Genomic DNA, 15,929 nt, shown 5'->3' with positions numbered 1-15,929 from the left:
CAGAGTTTCACTGGGCACTGCCTGCTGGCTCCTTGGAGTCCTCCAAGGGGCAATGGGCATTGTCTGGTGTGCTCTGCTCGGTGTCCCCACTTGGTGCCTCTGACTTTCACTCCTGTCCCTGTTTTATCTTTTATTTGTCTTGTATATTCAGTTGATGCATACCCAGTAGCACACTCCATTAACAGGGCAAGGGGGCTAACCGTTGCTCCATGGGCACAAGGTATCACTGTGTCGCACAGTGACAAAGTGCGGATGCTGAAAGAGAGATGAACGGGGTCTGAACACGGATTTTCCCCCGGCTGCTCCTCTGTCTCTTGCAGCCTGCAGCACTGAAGTCCTGAATCGGAGGCTGTCCTCTTACACCCCTGCTCCGTACCAATCGATGGCCTTTTCTTCCAAAAATGTGTCCGATCCCTTCTGGAATTTGGCTAAACTCTCAGTGTCTACCGCATCTCGTGGCAATGAGTTCCTCCCTTTCATGGCACGCGGTGTGAAAAAGATCTCCCTTGCCCTTGTATTATTATTTTCCTGTAGTCCAAAAATGAGTGAAAACTAAGACCTGGCATTTCCTGAGGGCTGGCTTGAATTTAATGAGGGGCACTTTAAATCTCACCATGGGCACTATGTGAACTCCCTCAGCACCCTGCGAGGCCATATCACAGCACTGTGCTGATGCCGCACCATGCCCACTTGCCTTGTGATGACTTTCTGCTTTCCTCCCTTTCCATCTCCTGTGATTTAGTTCTTCTGAATAGGGGTAAAATTTAAGTGCAATTATAATACAGTAAAATAGGAACTCCCAGGGGTAGCAGGGAGCCTTTGGACAAATGCCTGCCATATGGAAAGTGCTCATAAAAATAAAATCAGAATTGTAAAGAAGCGGAGCTGGAAGGGACCTCCAGAGGTCATCTCGTTCAACCCCCTGCCTAAGGCAGGATCATCCCTATCCAAACCATCCCATACAAACTATAGACTAAACCCAACTGAAGACTACTGTCAATCCTGACACAAAAAAGCAGCAGAGGTAAAGCAGGGGAACCATGACAGCCAGTGTCCCTACTTCTACAAAATCTTGTCAATATTTATTCAGGAGGTCCCATGTAGAGGGCCAAGCCCACTGCTAGAGAAGAAGGCAACCTCCCCCACCCCCAGTCCATACCAACCCATTCATGGGGTAAAAAATTCCTTCCTGACCCCAGACACAGTGATCGGTCTGACCTTGCGCGGACGGGCAAGACCCTCCAGCCAGGAGCCTCAGGCTTTGCTTGCAGCAGGAGCACTGACGCACCCCAGTCCAAGTTCCCAGCCGCGGCTGTCGCCAACGCGCGATGCCTCTGTGAAGGCTTAAAAGCACATGGAGCAGAAAAAAGGAAGGGGGCTGGGAGGCGGTAACCAGCAAAGCTCAAAAGCATGGGAAATACCCAAGGCATCACTACGCCTAGATCATCCCTGACCAGCAGCTGTCCAACCTCTCCTTGAACACCTCCACACCTTCCCCAGCCATCATTTCCACCACCTCTCTGTTTGAACAATAAAGACGTTTTTCCGGATAGCCAATCTAATCTTACTTTGCTGCAACTTCAAGCCGTTGATCTGCATCCTCCTCTCTGCAGCAAGGGAGAAAAGGTGCTTTCCCTCTTCTTTATGGCAGCCCTTCGAGTCTTTGAAGACGTCCATCACATCCCCTCTTAAGAGCCTTTTTGGCAAGCTCACCATGCCCAGCCCCTTCGGCCTCTCCTCATCTGACTTGCCTTCCAGGCCCTTGATCATCTTCGTTGCCCGCCTCTGGACCTTGTTTGACATCTCCATGTCCTTTTTAAAATGTGGAGCCCAAAACTGCACACACGTGAGGCCTAATTAGTGCCAAATAGAGACCCACCATCGCCTCCCGTGTCTTGCACTCAGTACAACTCAAAACCACATTCACCTTTTGTGTGGCTGCATCGCAATGCAGACGAGTATCGAGTCTGTGATCTATCAAGACTCCCAAGCCCTTTTCCGTCTTGTGAGCTGCTGTCCAGCCAAGTATCCCCCATTTTATATTTAATTACTTCTCCCACTTAATTACAGTTTCATTGTTTCATAATTGTGAGGGGCTGGAAGGGACCCTACAGCTCATCGGGTCCAGCCCCCCCTGCACTTGGGCAGGAAAGACCACTGGGATCAGATGACCCCAGCCAGATGGACTTGTTTTTATTTGAATTTTTTAAACATTTTATTTAGGGTTGTTGGTTGTAGCCGTGTTGGTCTAAGGACACAGGCAGACAAGGTTCTTTGGGTGAATCTCTGATATCTTTTATTAGGCCGATTAAATAGTTGGAAAAATTGTTGTTTGCAAGATTTTGGACACAAGCGCCCTTCGTCAGGCCCAGGGAGGGTCACGGGGGAAGGGACCCTCCTGGCCCCCACCTTTGGGGACCCCCCATTGGGGGACCCTCCTGACTTCCCTTGGGGACTCCCCATTGTGTGCTCTCTTTTCATTGTAATTGGCTTTAATGTTATTTTAATTTTACATTAAAAAAAAAATTAATAATTAATGTTATTTTAACTTTTTCATTTTTAAAAATTTAATAATTAATGTTATTTTAATTTCCTCCCCCTCACGGGCCACGAGTGGAATAATGATCCATACTTAATGGGAGGAGCGATGGGGGAGGGGCCGTGTGGTGGCACCGGGAAAACTACAACTCCCAGGGAGCCCCGGGGCGCCCCGTGCGCCGCTCAGACGCTTGATACGCTCGTCCCGCCTTCTCTCGCTTCCCATTGGCTTGCGGAGCCGCCGCTCGCTAGGATCCTCGTCTGCTATTGGCCGCGAGGCCGCCAGCATGGGTGTCTGCCCCGCGGGCTGGGAGGGGGTGTGGGCTCAAAATGGCGGCGGCCGAGGCGGCGGGCCGGTATCGGAGCACCATGAGCCGCAGCAAGGACCCCTCGGGCCTGCTCATCTCCGTCATCAGGTAGCTGGGGAGGGGCCCTCCTGCCCTCACTTGGCCACTCCCCCATTGCAGCCCCCGTCCTGCCCTTCCACCCCGAGGGACCCTCCCTTCCCCCACCCTTCCCAGGCAAGGCAGGGAGTGACGGGCGCCTGGGGAGCACGGCGGGCTTCCTCCTGGGGCCCTTTCCTCTCACAAGGAGAGATGTCTCCAGGCGGAGGGTGCTCCATCTCCAGGGGCGTGCAGCCGGGGAGAGGAAGGCCGGGCAGTTAATACAGGCAGCCCCTGGACTTACCGCACGATCGGTTCCTGAAAACTGCATCTTAAGTCGAAACGTTGAACTTGAAACCAATTTTCTCCTAAGAAGCACTGTTATAAATGGGGATTGGTTCCTGAACCACCACCCGATACCCTATTTTCACTAAAAATACCCCAGAATTTTGTACTTGATCAATTATAGATGAGTAATATAGCCACATTAATGTATTTATATTGTAAATAGAAATCGTATTGATTTGGAAGGATGTCTTTGAGGTGACTTGGTTGGACTTTTTGAAGGGTTCTTGGCTGGCGGCTTCTCAGGAGTCTCGGCCGCTTTCTTAAAGTGTCCAAGGAAGTTTGGACAGATGTTCTCCAGGGAGATGGGTGACGCAGAGAACTTGTTCGCTGGCGTGGTGCGGGTCGGCTCAAGCGTTGTAAATCGGAACTGACATCAGCAAGTTGAAACGGTGTCGCTTTATAAACGTTGTAAGCGTGAAACGTTGCAAGTCGAGGACGGCCTGTACCAGGAAACGCGCCTGCATGCTTCCCCGTCATTGCTCCCAGCAGCAGAAGGACTTCCAGGAGTGCCGTTGTTGGGCCAGGGATGAAAGAGGAAGGGGAAAACCACACAAACGCCAGCCAGTGGTTCTGTCTAGTCAAGCCCTGACCCTACCCATATCTTGGTGCACTCTTGTTCCCAGGACCCACTTCTCCTCTCCTGTGTCAGAGGAGGATTTAACTCTGCTACCTGGAGCCATGTGGTGGCCACGCTCCGCTTGATTGTGGGGTGCTCCTGTGCCCTTTAAAAAACACTAATAACTCCCTTCTCTGCTGCTTATCGCTAGCATATTGACAGCCACCTTTCCACACGGGTGCTCATTAATGCTGACCTTTTCTGCATTTGCAAAGATGGCTGTTTGCTGTCCCCGTGCATGTTGTCATCCCGGTGTAACTCCTGTGCATTATAAACTGGTCGTCGTAATGTCATGTTATAAAACTGAGAAGCATCATGCCATTTTGGAGAAGTTAAAGACCTCTTTCTATGTGGAACAGATTCCTAGAGAAGTGGGGCTGGAAGGGACCTCCAGAAGTCATCTAGTCTAGCCCTCTGCCTGAGGCAGGATCATTGCTGTTCAAACCATCCCATACAAACCCTCATCTAAACTCTGCCTAAGAGTTTTATTATTGTTTCCTGTTTACAGACTATTTAAAGACATCCAAGCCTTTATACAGCTGATTGGAAAAGAGTCCTGCATTACTTCAGTGCCCTGAAATCTGTAGTTTTTTAGGCCTTACAGAACTGTAGGATAAGAAATGTACTTCTGTACAGGCTGTACTTCTAGCTAGCATCTGAGATGAGTAACATTGGTCTTTTAAAGTGTAACAGCAAGAGCATAAGAGACAAATCATAAATATAGTGAGATGTGAAGTGTGGGTTTCTTTGGCACAACCATTTCTGCCTGTTTTCAAGTTCATGGTTTCCTGGAGAATAGAGCTGGATGGGACCCACCCCCCTCAGCATGTATCCATGTCATAACAATTACTTGATAAATTGTCCTATTTGTTTAGGATACAGAAGGAATCAGAACTTGGGGTAGAGGTGATATCTTTTATTAGACAGGCATTTATATCTAAAACGAGACTGTGTTTTGCAGATTAAGCAGAGGATCAGCATGCGGTTCCTCAGCATTAAGCTGAGAGGGAATGTTAAATGTTCATTAACTTATTTTTCTTAAATATATAAAAAATTGCATTACATTTGAAAGAGAGAAGGGACTTTAATTGAAGCTTTCTATCTTCCTAGTCAAACAGGCAATTTTGAAATGAGCAGTACTCCGGCAGACTCCAAATTCTGTGTTCAGTCATACAAATAGCAATGGATGGGAATGTTAGCATAGCGGATGCCAATGTTTGTATGAGCAAACACTCTTGTCTGTAAAGTTTTACAGAATAAAGCCTGTGGGCTGGTACTGAATGTCATTGGTCCATATCATCCTACATTTGTGTGTTTAGGGGATTTAAGAAAAGAAAAAGAACCTGAGGCCAATAAAAATGTACCCACTGATTAAAGTCCCTGTGGAATTAGTGGTTTCTTGAGTAAATAAGCATGCTGGGAACAGGTGTTTAAAATGGACTATGGGCCCCTCTACACATGCAGGTAAAGCCATGGTGGGATCTAATGCACAATCCACACAGTTGTGCCTTCTGCCATGCCACATGTGCGTGGCAGGAGGCATGACTGTGGGTTCATGCATTAGATCTCCCTGTACCTTATTGCCAGTTTCACGTACCCCCAGGGTAGCTGTACCTCCTGGCTGGGTCCTGGCACCCAGTGTCTGTACCTACAGGATTCGGGATCCTTTGCTTCTGGGACCCAGGGTTGGCCCCTGCTAGGGCTGAGAGTCCCCTTAGTTGCAGAACTTCCAGCCCCCCTGCACTGCCCCCTCGCCTGATAGGGCTCCCAGCTGCAGGGGAGACCCTGCTACATGTGCAGATTTAAAGCTGGATAGTACCCATTTTTGAAGTCTAACTTTATAGCTGGTTGGAGCTTTTTAGGGCATGATGGCTACTTTGCACTTGTAGCTGGTGTCAAGGTAATTGTACAGTTAACCAGTTTATTGAGCTATACCTATAACAGGTAGAGGTGATTCCTGGAAGTGAAACTGGGTATATATATAGGACTTTAACCTCACTGTATTTTCCTTGTCTAAATGGATAAAAATCTAGAAAGTTTGCAAAAAGGGCAAATAGTGACAAGTTAACTTGACTTACAGAAAATACAATAGATTACTGAAAGTGAAAGGAAGTATAATGTAACTTGAACATTAAAGCGGTTCATGTGGGGAAAGGAAAAAAAACCCTTTGAAAGTGTGTGTGTGTGTGTGTGTGTGCACGCGCGCAAGCATCTTATGGTGGGAAGAACTGAAAAGGTCAGTCATGTAGAATTTAAAATGATTCTTTACCAGTGTCTCTAATGATACTTTCACGAATGGCTTCACTACTTTTCAATTGCATGGAGTATGAGCTGCGGCATTAGACATCAATTTTGCTCTCCAGTAGATTTCACTCTTGCACGCAGTGCTCTTGCATTTGAGATGTCAATATTCAGGTATTTCAGTACTGTTTAGACCGCTATCTTTTTACAGTAAAACAAACAAGCAAAATGCCTGATTCTAGGTAAAGTTCCTTGCTCCCTTCCTGATAACCCTACAGGTACTACCTTTAGGTTGAGAATAAAGCATCTAACGAGAGAGAGTTAAAATCTCTGCGCTGTAGATCAGTGATGCTCAATCACTTTAGACTCAAAGCACTCCTCCTTAACTTTTTTTGAGTATAGTGCCACTCTATTTTAAAAAAAAAATTATTACAGTGCATAAATATGACTGGAAACTCATTCTTAAAACACTGGATTGGTGCACAACCATAATATAATTAATGAGACCATTGAACTTAGTGGAATCCTGATTGAGACTAGAAAGCTACTATTAAAGGTCCTGTCCCAAATCTTTAATGTATTTGTCCTCAGAGAAGCACCCTGAAGCAAGATGAGGTACGGTGACCGAGGGTCAGACCCATTTCACTCTGAAGTTGTCAAAGAGTCACTTAGGAGTTTGAGTGTGAGCTGTAGAAATTGGTTATATATATTTTAAATGTAAAATGAGATTTGTTCTAGCATGAGATGCTTTTGCTGTGCGGCTGGTCCCCCCTCTGTGGGAAGGGCCCATTTGGCACAGTGCAGCATGGGGAGGCATGTAGAGGGCAATGGGCCTGGTGGAAACTTGCTGACTTGCCTTTGCTGCAGATTCCCTTTGGGAAGGAGCTTCCAAAGTGAAACCTGCTGCGTTTCCTGGGGAGCCAGGGAGTAAGGGTCAGCTTCTCCTAGCGAAGAGTGTCCTGCATGATTTTTTACCTTCACAGCTGTGGCTGTAGCTTGTTACTGGAAAGGGAAGAGAGGCAAGCACTGCTCTTTGGTCTTGACAAGAGCAGGAAATTGTCCCCAGAATTGCATTGGTTGTTTTAGGCAATTTTTACTCTGGCCCTGAATGGCATCTTGTGGAAATAAATGCATGGTGGGTTACCATATGCCCAGGTTTTCCCAGACAAGCCCTTGTTTTTGGCTCCCTGTGCTTGTGTCCAGGCAGGTTTTTAAAATCTGGGCGAATGTCCAGGTTTTTGCTTTGCTTGCACTCCTCCCAGCACATGCAGCTTAGATGCTTGGGGCTGGGAGCAGCAGGCAAAGTGATTGGCCATCAGGGGTCTTGTGCTCTGTGCACGGGCCCTAGAGAGAGAGAGAGAGAGTGCATGCACATAAGAGCTGCATGGGCAGCAGGGTTGGGAGGACAGGGGGCTCTGGATTGGGAGTGAGGAGCACTGAGGGAAGGCAGGGGGCTGCAGGTTGGGAGCTGCGGGTTGGGTGTGAGGGGCACTGGCAGCACTGGTGGGGTGGGCAGGGGCTGCGGGTTGGGAGTGATAGGCACCAGTAGGGCGGGGGAAGGGGCAGGGGCTTGGGGGGGAGGGGCAGAAAGGGGGCACAGGCATATCACTGCCCTCCCCCTCCATTATATACCCCTCTCCCTGTTGCTGCCCCCTCCCCCCCCCACATGTCTTCTTTTTTGATCCTGGAAATATGGTAACCCTAGGCAGTGCAACCTGGTGGTGGAGAGGCACAGCATCTCATGGCATCCAGGGTGCTGTGGCACTCCAGTTGAGAAGTCTTGCCAGTCTAGGATTTTGTATCGTTGAGTCTCTGACACTTGGAGAGAGTTTAGATGCAACTGTTTGATTTAACATTTTAGGTAAAATGTTTTCTGAAGGCAGTAATTAAAATGAGCTAGTGAGTAGTGTTACTTAGAAATCAATGGAAGAATTTGTTGTTTCCCTTCTAAACATTCCCCATTTAGACATATGTAATGCCAAACTAGACTTGAGGCATCGGAAAGTGAAACTTGATTAGAAGTGAAAGGAAAAGTGAATCATTATTAGTTTCATTTTCCAGGGTCTACTGAATCATAGAAATTAAGGGCTGGGAGGGACCTTGACAGATCATCGAGTTCACCCTGCTTCTGAATGCAAAAGTAAACAGTATAATTGGTGAAAAGGGAGTGTATCATTAAAATTCCTTCTGCTTTTTTTTTTTTATATATATTTTTTTATTGGGCAAGGATGAATAAGTTGGTCAGCAAACAAAATCTCCTTGCCAATTACTTTGGAAGCCCAGAAGAACAGTAATTACTGCATTTGAAATGTAAAGAAATGAATGTTGAGCTTAGATTAGAAAAAAACCTAAGCAGTGTTTGTGAAATGGCAAAGATGCTTGGCTAGGAGGAAAAGCCATATAGCAACAGTGCACAGCTTGAAATTTTGAAGGGCCCTTGCAAGGTCGGCTTTCTGATGGCAAGCTGGCACTAGTGAGATCCACTCCAATTGGATGGCAGCCCTCATTGCTAGTGGGGAAACTCATGCTTTGCAAATCTGTTTTCTTTCATCAAGAATTATGGCAGCACACTGGGATTGTGCATCCCTGCCATATACTGTATTTTCTCACGTGCAATTTGGGGTTGTTAGGTGGGGAAGATGCTTTCTTTACTGGAAGAGGAGCAAGCCTGTAGACCAGGGGTCAGCAACCCCCAACATGCGTGCCGAGCATGGCACGCAAGGCCATTTTGCTCGGCATACCACCACCAGCCTGGACTCTAAACAGCTATTGCCAGCCACAGAGCGCAGGCTGCTCCCAGCAGGTGGCTGGGAGGCTGCAAGCCCTGCTGCAAGCACTTCGGCACTTTCCAAGGTAGACTTTGTGGTTTTTTCAGCACTCCGGCCAAAAACTGTTGCCTACCCCTGCTGTAGACACCGTGCATGCCAGAGAGCTGCCAAGGGGGCAGTCCTATGTTACCACTTTGACAAATGTAGCTCTGGGCTGAGCACTGTCACCTATGCCTGAAGCAAGAGGGAAACTGCTGGTGTAGTATCTTGGCCTGGCTTGTGATGTGGAAACAGCATTTTATTTAAAGGAACTTTATATACACTACTTGCAGTAAAGAATTAACAGTCTTGTTACTGTCCATGCAGGGGGCTGGGGTCACACCTTTAAGCCCTCCTGGAAACAGGCTGCAAATAGATATTAGAAAAACTCAGAAAAAAAAATGCACTTCTGAGGACTTAACGCTACGTCACACAGTCACCTTCCTAATTTCATAAATATATTGTGTAGCTTAGATCTTAAGCTAATCATGTCCCTTTAAGCAGTTAAAAAATAGCTTAGTTTCCAGAATACTCATTTCTAAGCTCCCTGACAATTTTATGAGCTTTTACATTTTAATGGGGTTTTTTTCCCCTTCCTTCTCCTCTCCCAGCTATTGGGAGGAAACTCATTGACTTTGTTTGAGGAAATGGTGAAAATGACTAGATACAACGTTGCTAAACACGAGCACCGTGCTGTAAATAAACAGGAAAAAATGGAAAAGCTGATGAACTCTGATATATTTATTTATGCTAATTTATAAGGGAGGTGTCTTTTTTGAAAAGAAAATCTCTTTCTTTTTTTAAAGATTTAACTTATCCATTTAATCTATATATTTATTTAAAAAAATTTCTGAAATTTTATGATGGAAGAGCTTTTACAAATTCAGATTGTCACTACTATTGAGAGGCCAGGTGATCATAGTTATTAATGCTGAGTAAGAAGATGGGAACATTGCACTGTAAGGGGCTTCCTGGGTCACTGAGTCCAGCCCTTGAATTTGCAGGCAGTTGCTAATGTTAACCCAAACCCTCACCCACAAGTGCAAGGTGTACAGTAGCCAGAACATCAAGAAAAGCCTATATAGTAGCATGTATAAAAGCAGGGGAGAAAAGTGTGCTGCCAGTGCCTGGGTACTAACTACAGTGACAGAAGGAGTTAGTTAAGAGATACTGAGAAAATCCTAGGAAAAGGACCAAGCCCAGCTCTACAGAGGAAGGCAAAAATCTCTGCAGTCTATCCTGATCTGATCCAGGGGGAAACAAGTCTGAGCAGAAGGACAAGGCCCTGTAGGCTGGAACCTCTGGGTTTTTGAAGTACTGGCAGGGAGCATCAGGACATCCTTGTCAAAACTCCCCTGACTTAGCTGTGACCAGTGTCTTAGTACCTCAGAGGAAGGTGAAAAAAACCCATTCCTTCCTGCCCCCATCTTTCCAAATGCCAGCAGTATTCACGAGTTTCATAGCTGGAAGGAAATTCCTTCCTGGCCCACATCCGTGACCAGCAGAAGCCCTGAAGTGCGGGACTACCAGGCGCCTTCCATGCTTCATGACCTCCCTTTGTAACCTGGGAAATGCAGATACCTGATTGCAGTCGGGGAAAGGCAGATTGATTTGAGCGCAACTCCTTTCCATAACCGTACCCAGTTCAGCCTTAAAGCCATTCACATTGCATTCTCTATGGCTGCGAGGGACAGACAAAGTCATGTTCTCAAACTGCAAAATTTAAGGGGAAATTTAAGTTGGATATTAGGAAGGACTTTCTCACAGCTGGTATGGATTATCTAGAGAGGTGGTAGATTCTCCATCCTTGGAAGTTTAGACAACCACTTGTCTAGGATGGTTTAGATAGGAATAATCCTGCCTTGAGGAGGGAGTGGACTAAAGGACCTTTTCAGGTCCCTGCCAGCCCTATTTCTTCAATAGTTTTTTTACCCCCACTCATTGGCTTGGAAGATCATTCCCAAACTTCACTCTTTTGATAGGTTGGCAATCAGCAGGTGCCGATCTGAATTTATTCCTAACCAATTGATAACCAGAAGATGAAGTGGCTTCCAGCTTGAAAAAATTGTTTTCTCCCCTAATATTCAGCCCCTGAATATACAGTTCTCCGAGTATTGTTGCACAATACTCCTTGGGTGTGCAGCATACTGAATATTGTGCCTTGTACCCTGATGCAGCGTTAGGGTCAGGAGCCTGGAAGTCGGGACACATGAATTCTATCCTGGATACCATCAGTACTTCCCAAGGAGTAAAAGACTACTTCTGTTCATGAGTGAGGGTGAGGTCCTCAGCTGCTCTAAACTGTCACAGCTCTGTTGCCTTCAGCTCTTATATAATTCAGTATAGTATTACAGGCTTCATCAGGATTGCGTGGGAACTCTGTCTCACTAATTCAGTGGGCATCCCACTTTTCTCCACTTGTAAGGAGTCTGACAATGTGGAGGTGCCCGTGGAATTTGTGAACTGTCCCTGCAGATTTAGACACACCACGGTGACCTCAAACTCTGTGCAGCAGTTTGGGCTGTGGATGCTAAGGACATGGTGGAGCAATTGGTCGAAAGTGCTGTATCTGGAAGTGCTGATATGGCATTGCTGTTTCTATTCAGTGGCAAACCTTTCTGTCACATTGGGATGTTGCTGGATCTTTGGAAATTGTAGGACTGTTTTGTTTGATCTTGGCCTGGCTGACATGTTGCTGTTTAAAACCACACTCCTGAGAACAGAGATTAAAAGAAGAGATGGTTGGCTAGAACTGGCGATGCTTACTGAATACACTTAGGACATAACACCTGCCCTTTTTTAGCAGGGGGACCATGGCAGCCAATCCTTGCTTCTCTAAAAGGTAGTTTATATAGACTGAAGAGATCCCAGGAAAAGGGCCCTGCTACAGAGGAAGGCAACCCCCCCCTGTAGTCTTTACCAGGCTGACCCCAAATATCATGATCAGTCTGACCCTGAGTGGAGAGGCAAGCCCCTCTAGCCAGGAGCCTCTGGTTTTAAGTCTCAGCAGGAGCATTGGCACATCATCTTAAATGCATTTTGGCATTGCAATGGCAGATGTGCTCAAGCGGGGTGAGTCTGGTATCAATAAAGCATGGGTTGGCAATGTTTTTGGGCACAGTGCAAAAAACACCCACAACCTCAACTTATAAGATGTTGGCATGCCGGGGCGGACAGCAGGGGAGCTGCAAGGGGCCCAATCCTTGTTGTGGCAGTGCAGCCATGGCCCCTTCCTTGCCATCCACCAAGGCATGCATGCCAAACAAAATGCCTTTGCATGCCATGCTCTGGCACCTGGACTGGAGGTTGCCTACACCTGAGCTAAGGTGTGGTGAAGCTAAGTAACTCTTCCCATTCCCCTCTTACCTTGCCATAGTAGCTTTATAAAAATTGAGTGGTGCTTATGAACTCATCAGGTCAGAGATGGTGATTTTTAACTCTGAACTTTTCTATTGAGATTTCAGAGCAGGCAACTGCATGTCATGGCTCTTCATCTGTTCCTGGCATTGCTACCTTTTGCTTTATCTTCTGGAGTAAAGTGCTGAAGTTCCTTGCACCTCCACTTACCCATTAGTAAAGTGGGTGGTGTGACTCTTGTGTGTCTTTCGGAGACCTTGTGAAGGTTCTCCTGGGAGAGATACTGCACAAAGTCAAAGTGTGGTATTATAAGGTCAAAGCCTTATTATTAGTATTAGAAAAGACCCATTGTCACAGAGGGCTAATGCCAGTCCCATAAGCTTTGATATGGTCTCTTTAAGATGTAATGAATTGACTGGAGAGAGTTCTGGCCAACTGATGCAGGGCAATTTGGGAAATATTTTCTTATCTTCTCAGAGGACAGGCACGTGTATTTATATTGATTTCTTTTTCCTAACCTTTTATTTTGTCTGTAGTTGGTGCAGGCAGCTTTTGTGCTCCGAAACAAGCAGGCTGGCATTTAGCAAATGCTATTTTTTGAGAGATCTTGTCAGTTTTTTAATTGGTGAGTGTGTCTGCCTTTTATTTATTGTTAGGCGTTTCTCTTTCCAATTAAAGGTTGCTGTTTTTAAGACCTGGCCTTTAATAGCCAATTTAATTGGGGAAAACAAACTTTTGGCTGTGACTCAGTAAGACCTTATTGAAAACTTAGGGTAGAGCTCTTGGGGGCAAAAACACACATAGGCCAAGGAGAACTGAAGGCAAGCTGAGATGTACGGTGATACCAACTTTTGTGTCTGTAGAAGCTCACATTTCTGGAACTCTGAAAGCCACTTTATTCTCGTTTGTGAAATTCCTTCTTTTTGTCTTTCTATATTTTATATATACAGTATAGTGTGTGTGTGTACTGGTTGGTCATTATTTCCATTATATTCAGAGTGAAGGTTGCTGAACGAATTCTTACTAATGACTTGGCGTTCAATATTTTCTTTTTCTGTTTAACGCAGTAGAGCTGATGTCCCCATTCATGCTCTATAACAGGAAAGTCCAATATGTAGCTGTTGTCCTCATTTCTTACCATCACAATTAGGGTATAGCCATCACAAGGAATATAGCCTAGTAAGTCTGATCCGTCTATGCTGTAACATTTTGTAAAGCTATTTCTATTCTGTTCAGTGCTCTGAAACATTAAGGAGACAGCTCTTTCCTCTCTCCAATGCCAAGGATAGAAACCTGGAAGTTCATCTTGTTTAAAATAGAAGGGAAAAAAAATCACACCAGATGATTTGTAAGCCAGTTCCTGAAAGGATTTCAAATTTAATTTGTAGACTCTACATAGATTTAAAGAGAGCACTGTATGCATTAAAATACATTAATTATTTAGCATTAAACACCAATTTTGCATGCAAGTTTAGGGTGATGGGTTTAGGATGACAGTTGGCCAATTGAAATGCTGCAATCCTGCAGCACCTAGTCTTCAGCTTCTCACCAAAGCAAGCAAAATAGGTCAGAGATTTTTGGCAAGTGGTTGAAAGGACCATCATTTAAAACCTTCAGAAGGCAACATTTTCAACAGCCCTCTTCCCCCATGGTACATTGCCTTTTATGCCAGTGACTGAATTGCCAGCACTACTTCCTGGAGCACAAGCATGTACCTTGGAGAGCTCCCATCGACCTCCTGACTTAGACTAGAGCTGTTTAGCTTCTGCGTCTTGTAGCAGTTGAGGTTAAAATGGCTTATGAACGCTGTTTATCCCGTCAGCTGTCAGATGGCTCATCTGACTCGCAGTGTTCAGCTGTGCTTTAACGGCTGTGAAGGGTACTGACAAAAAGATTGTGATGAAAGCAGTGTTCATTTATGGACTTCGGTTTTTCTCTTGAGCATGTCTGAATCCACAGGATGTTCGCTTGTACCACTTCTTGCATCCCTGGTTACTTGAAAAGGTATAAAATGAGTTGCCAGCTCCTCTTACTTTTCTGAGACTGTTCCAAATAAGGCCTTAAAATACCTTTAAGTTTATAGCATCTCAGTTCCTTCCAGACATAGGGTCATAGGAAAGTAGGGCTGGAAGGGACCTCACATAGTTACCCAATCCATCCCCCTGCTCAAGGCAGGATTAGTCCTGACTAAACTATCCCATCCAAGTGTCTGTCTAACCTGCTCTTGAAAATTTCCAGGGATGGAGATTACACAGCTTCTTTATGTAGCCTGTCCCAATGTTTGACCACTCTCAAAGTCAGGAAGTTCCTCCTAATCTCCAAACTAAATTTCCTGTGCTGTAGTTTGAGGCCAGTGCTCCTAGTCCTGTCCACTAAAACCACAGAGAAAATGCTGTGCCCATCCTCCTTTATAATCATCCTTCAGGTATTTTGAAGACTTATCAACCGATGTCTACCCTGGTCTTCAAACCTCTGGGTAGCCTGTTCCAGTGCTTTCCTACCCTCCTAGCGAGAGAGTTTTTCCTAATATCCAACCTAAACTTCCCTTATTGCAACCTGAGCCCATTGCTCCTTGTTCAGTTGTCCACCCCCACTGAGAATAGCCTAGTTCCATCCTCTTTCAAACCTCCTTCAGCAGATTGAAGGCTGCTATTCAATCCCTCTCATCTTCATAGATTTCATAGACACTAGGGCTGGAAGGGACCTCGGAAGATCTGGACCTCTTGCCCAGGGGCAGGAAGTCAGTAGAGGTCATAGGATCCCAGCAAGATAAACATCCAGATGTCTCTTGAAGGCGTTCAAAGTAGGTGCTTGAACCAGCTCCGGCGGCAGTCTATTCCAAACCTTGGGGGCTCGGACAGTAAAGAAGTTCTTTCTTATGTCTAGCTTGAAACAGTCATGGAGGAGTTCATGACCATTTGATCTTGTCATCCTTTGGGGCAGTCTGGTGAACAGATGTTCCCCCAGATCCTGGTGGTCACCCTGATAAACTTATAGGTGGCCACCAGATCACCCCTGAGCCTGCGCTTTTACAGGCTGAAGAATCCCATGGCTCTCAGCCTGTCATTGTACGGTCTGTTTTCCTGACCTCTGATCATGCGCGTGGCTCTCCTCTGCACCCTTTCAAGCTTCTCCACATCCTTGTTGAATTGTGGAGCCCAAAACTGGATGCAGTACTCCAGCTGCGGCCTCACCAAGGCCGAGTACAAGGGGAGAAGGACATCCTGGGATTTGCTTGAGAAGCATCTATGGATGCAAGCCAGCGTTTTGGTCGCTTTACTAGCCGCAGCATCACATTGCAGGCTCATGTTCATCTTGTGGTCAATCCTGACCCCCAAGTCCCTTTCATCTGTAGCGCTAGCCAGCGTAGCACTGCCAAGCCTAGAAGCATGCTGCAGGTTTTTCCTCCCAAGGTGGAGAACCTTGCATTTTTCAGTGTTGAACACCATCAAGTTCTTGTCTGCCCATTTCCTGACCCTGTCCAGGTCAGCCTGGATCACCCTCCTGTCCTCGGGTGTGGATGCTTTGCCCCAGAGTTTGGTGTCATTGGCAGACTTGGCCAGTCCGCATCTGACTCCAATGTGCACATCATTAATGAAGATGTTGAACAAAGTAGGCCCAAGGACAGAGCCTTAAGGG

At 46.1% G+C, this 15,929-nt stretch overlaps 1 protein-coding gene across 1 annotated transcript in view; it reads left to right on the top strand.

Annotated features, from left to right (window-relative positions):
- Positions 1 to 2,845: 2,845 nt before the first annotated feature.
- The window catches only part of EXOC4 (exocyst complex component 4), a 577,394-nt gene continuing 564,310 nt past the window's right edge, over positions 2,846 to 15,929 (top strand). The window contains exon 1 of the mRNA XM_090041546.1: positions 2,846 to 2,954. Within this exon, the coding sequence (XP_089897672.1) occupies positions 2,869 to 2,954 (86 nt within the window). The 5' untranslated portion in view covers positions 2,846 to 2,868. The remainder of the gene's footprint in view (positions 2,955 to 15,929) is intronic.

The sequence above is a fragment of the Crocodylus siamensis genome, chromosome 4 (assembly GCF_052110815.1).
Source record: "Crocodylus siamensis isolate JL-2025a chromosome 4, ASM5211081v1, whole genome shotgun sequence".
In the NCBI taxonomy this organism is placed as follows: domain Eukaryota; kingdom Metazoa; phylum Chordata; order Crocodylia; family Crocodylidae; genus Crocodylus; species Crocodylus siamensis.
Note: the sequence above shows the minus strand (reverse complement) of the source record. Positions and strands in the feature narration are given on the sequence as shown.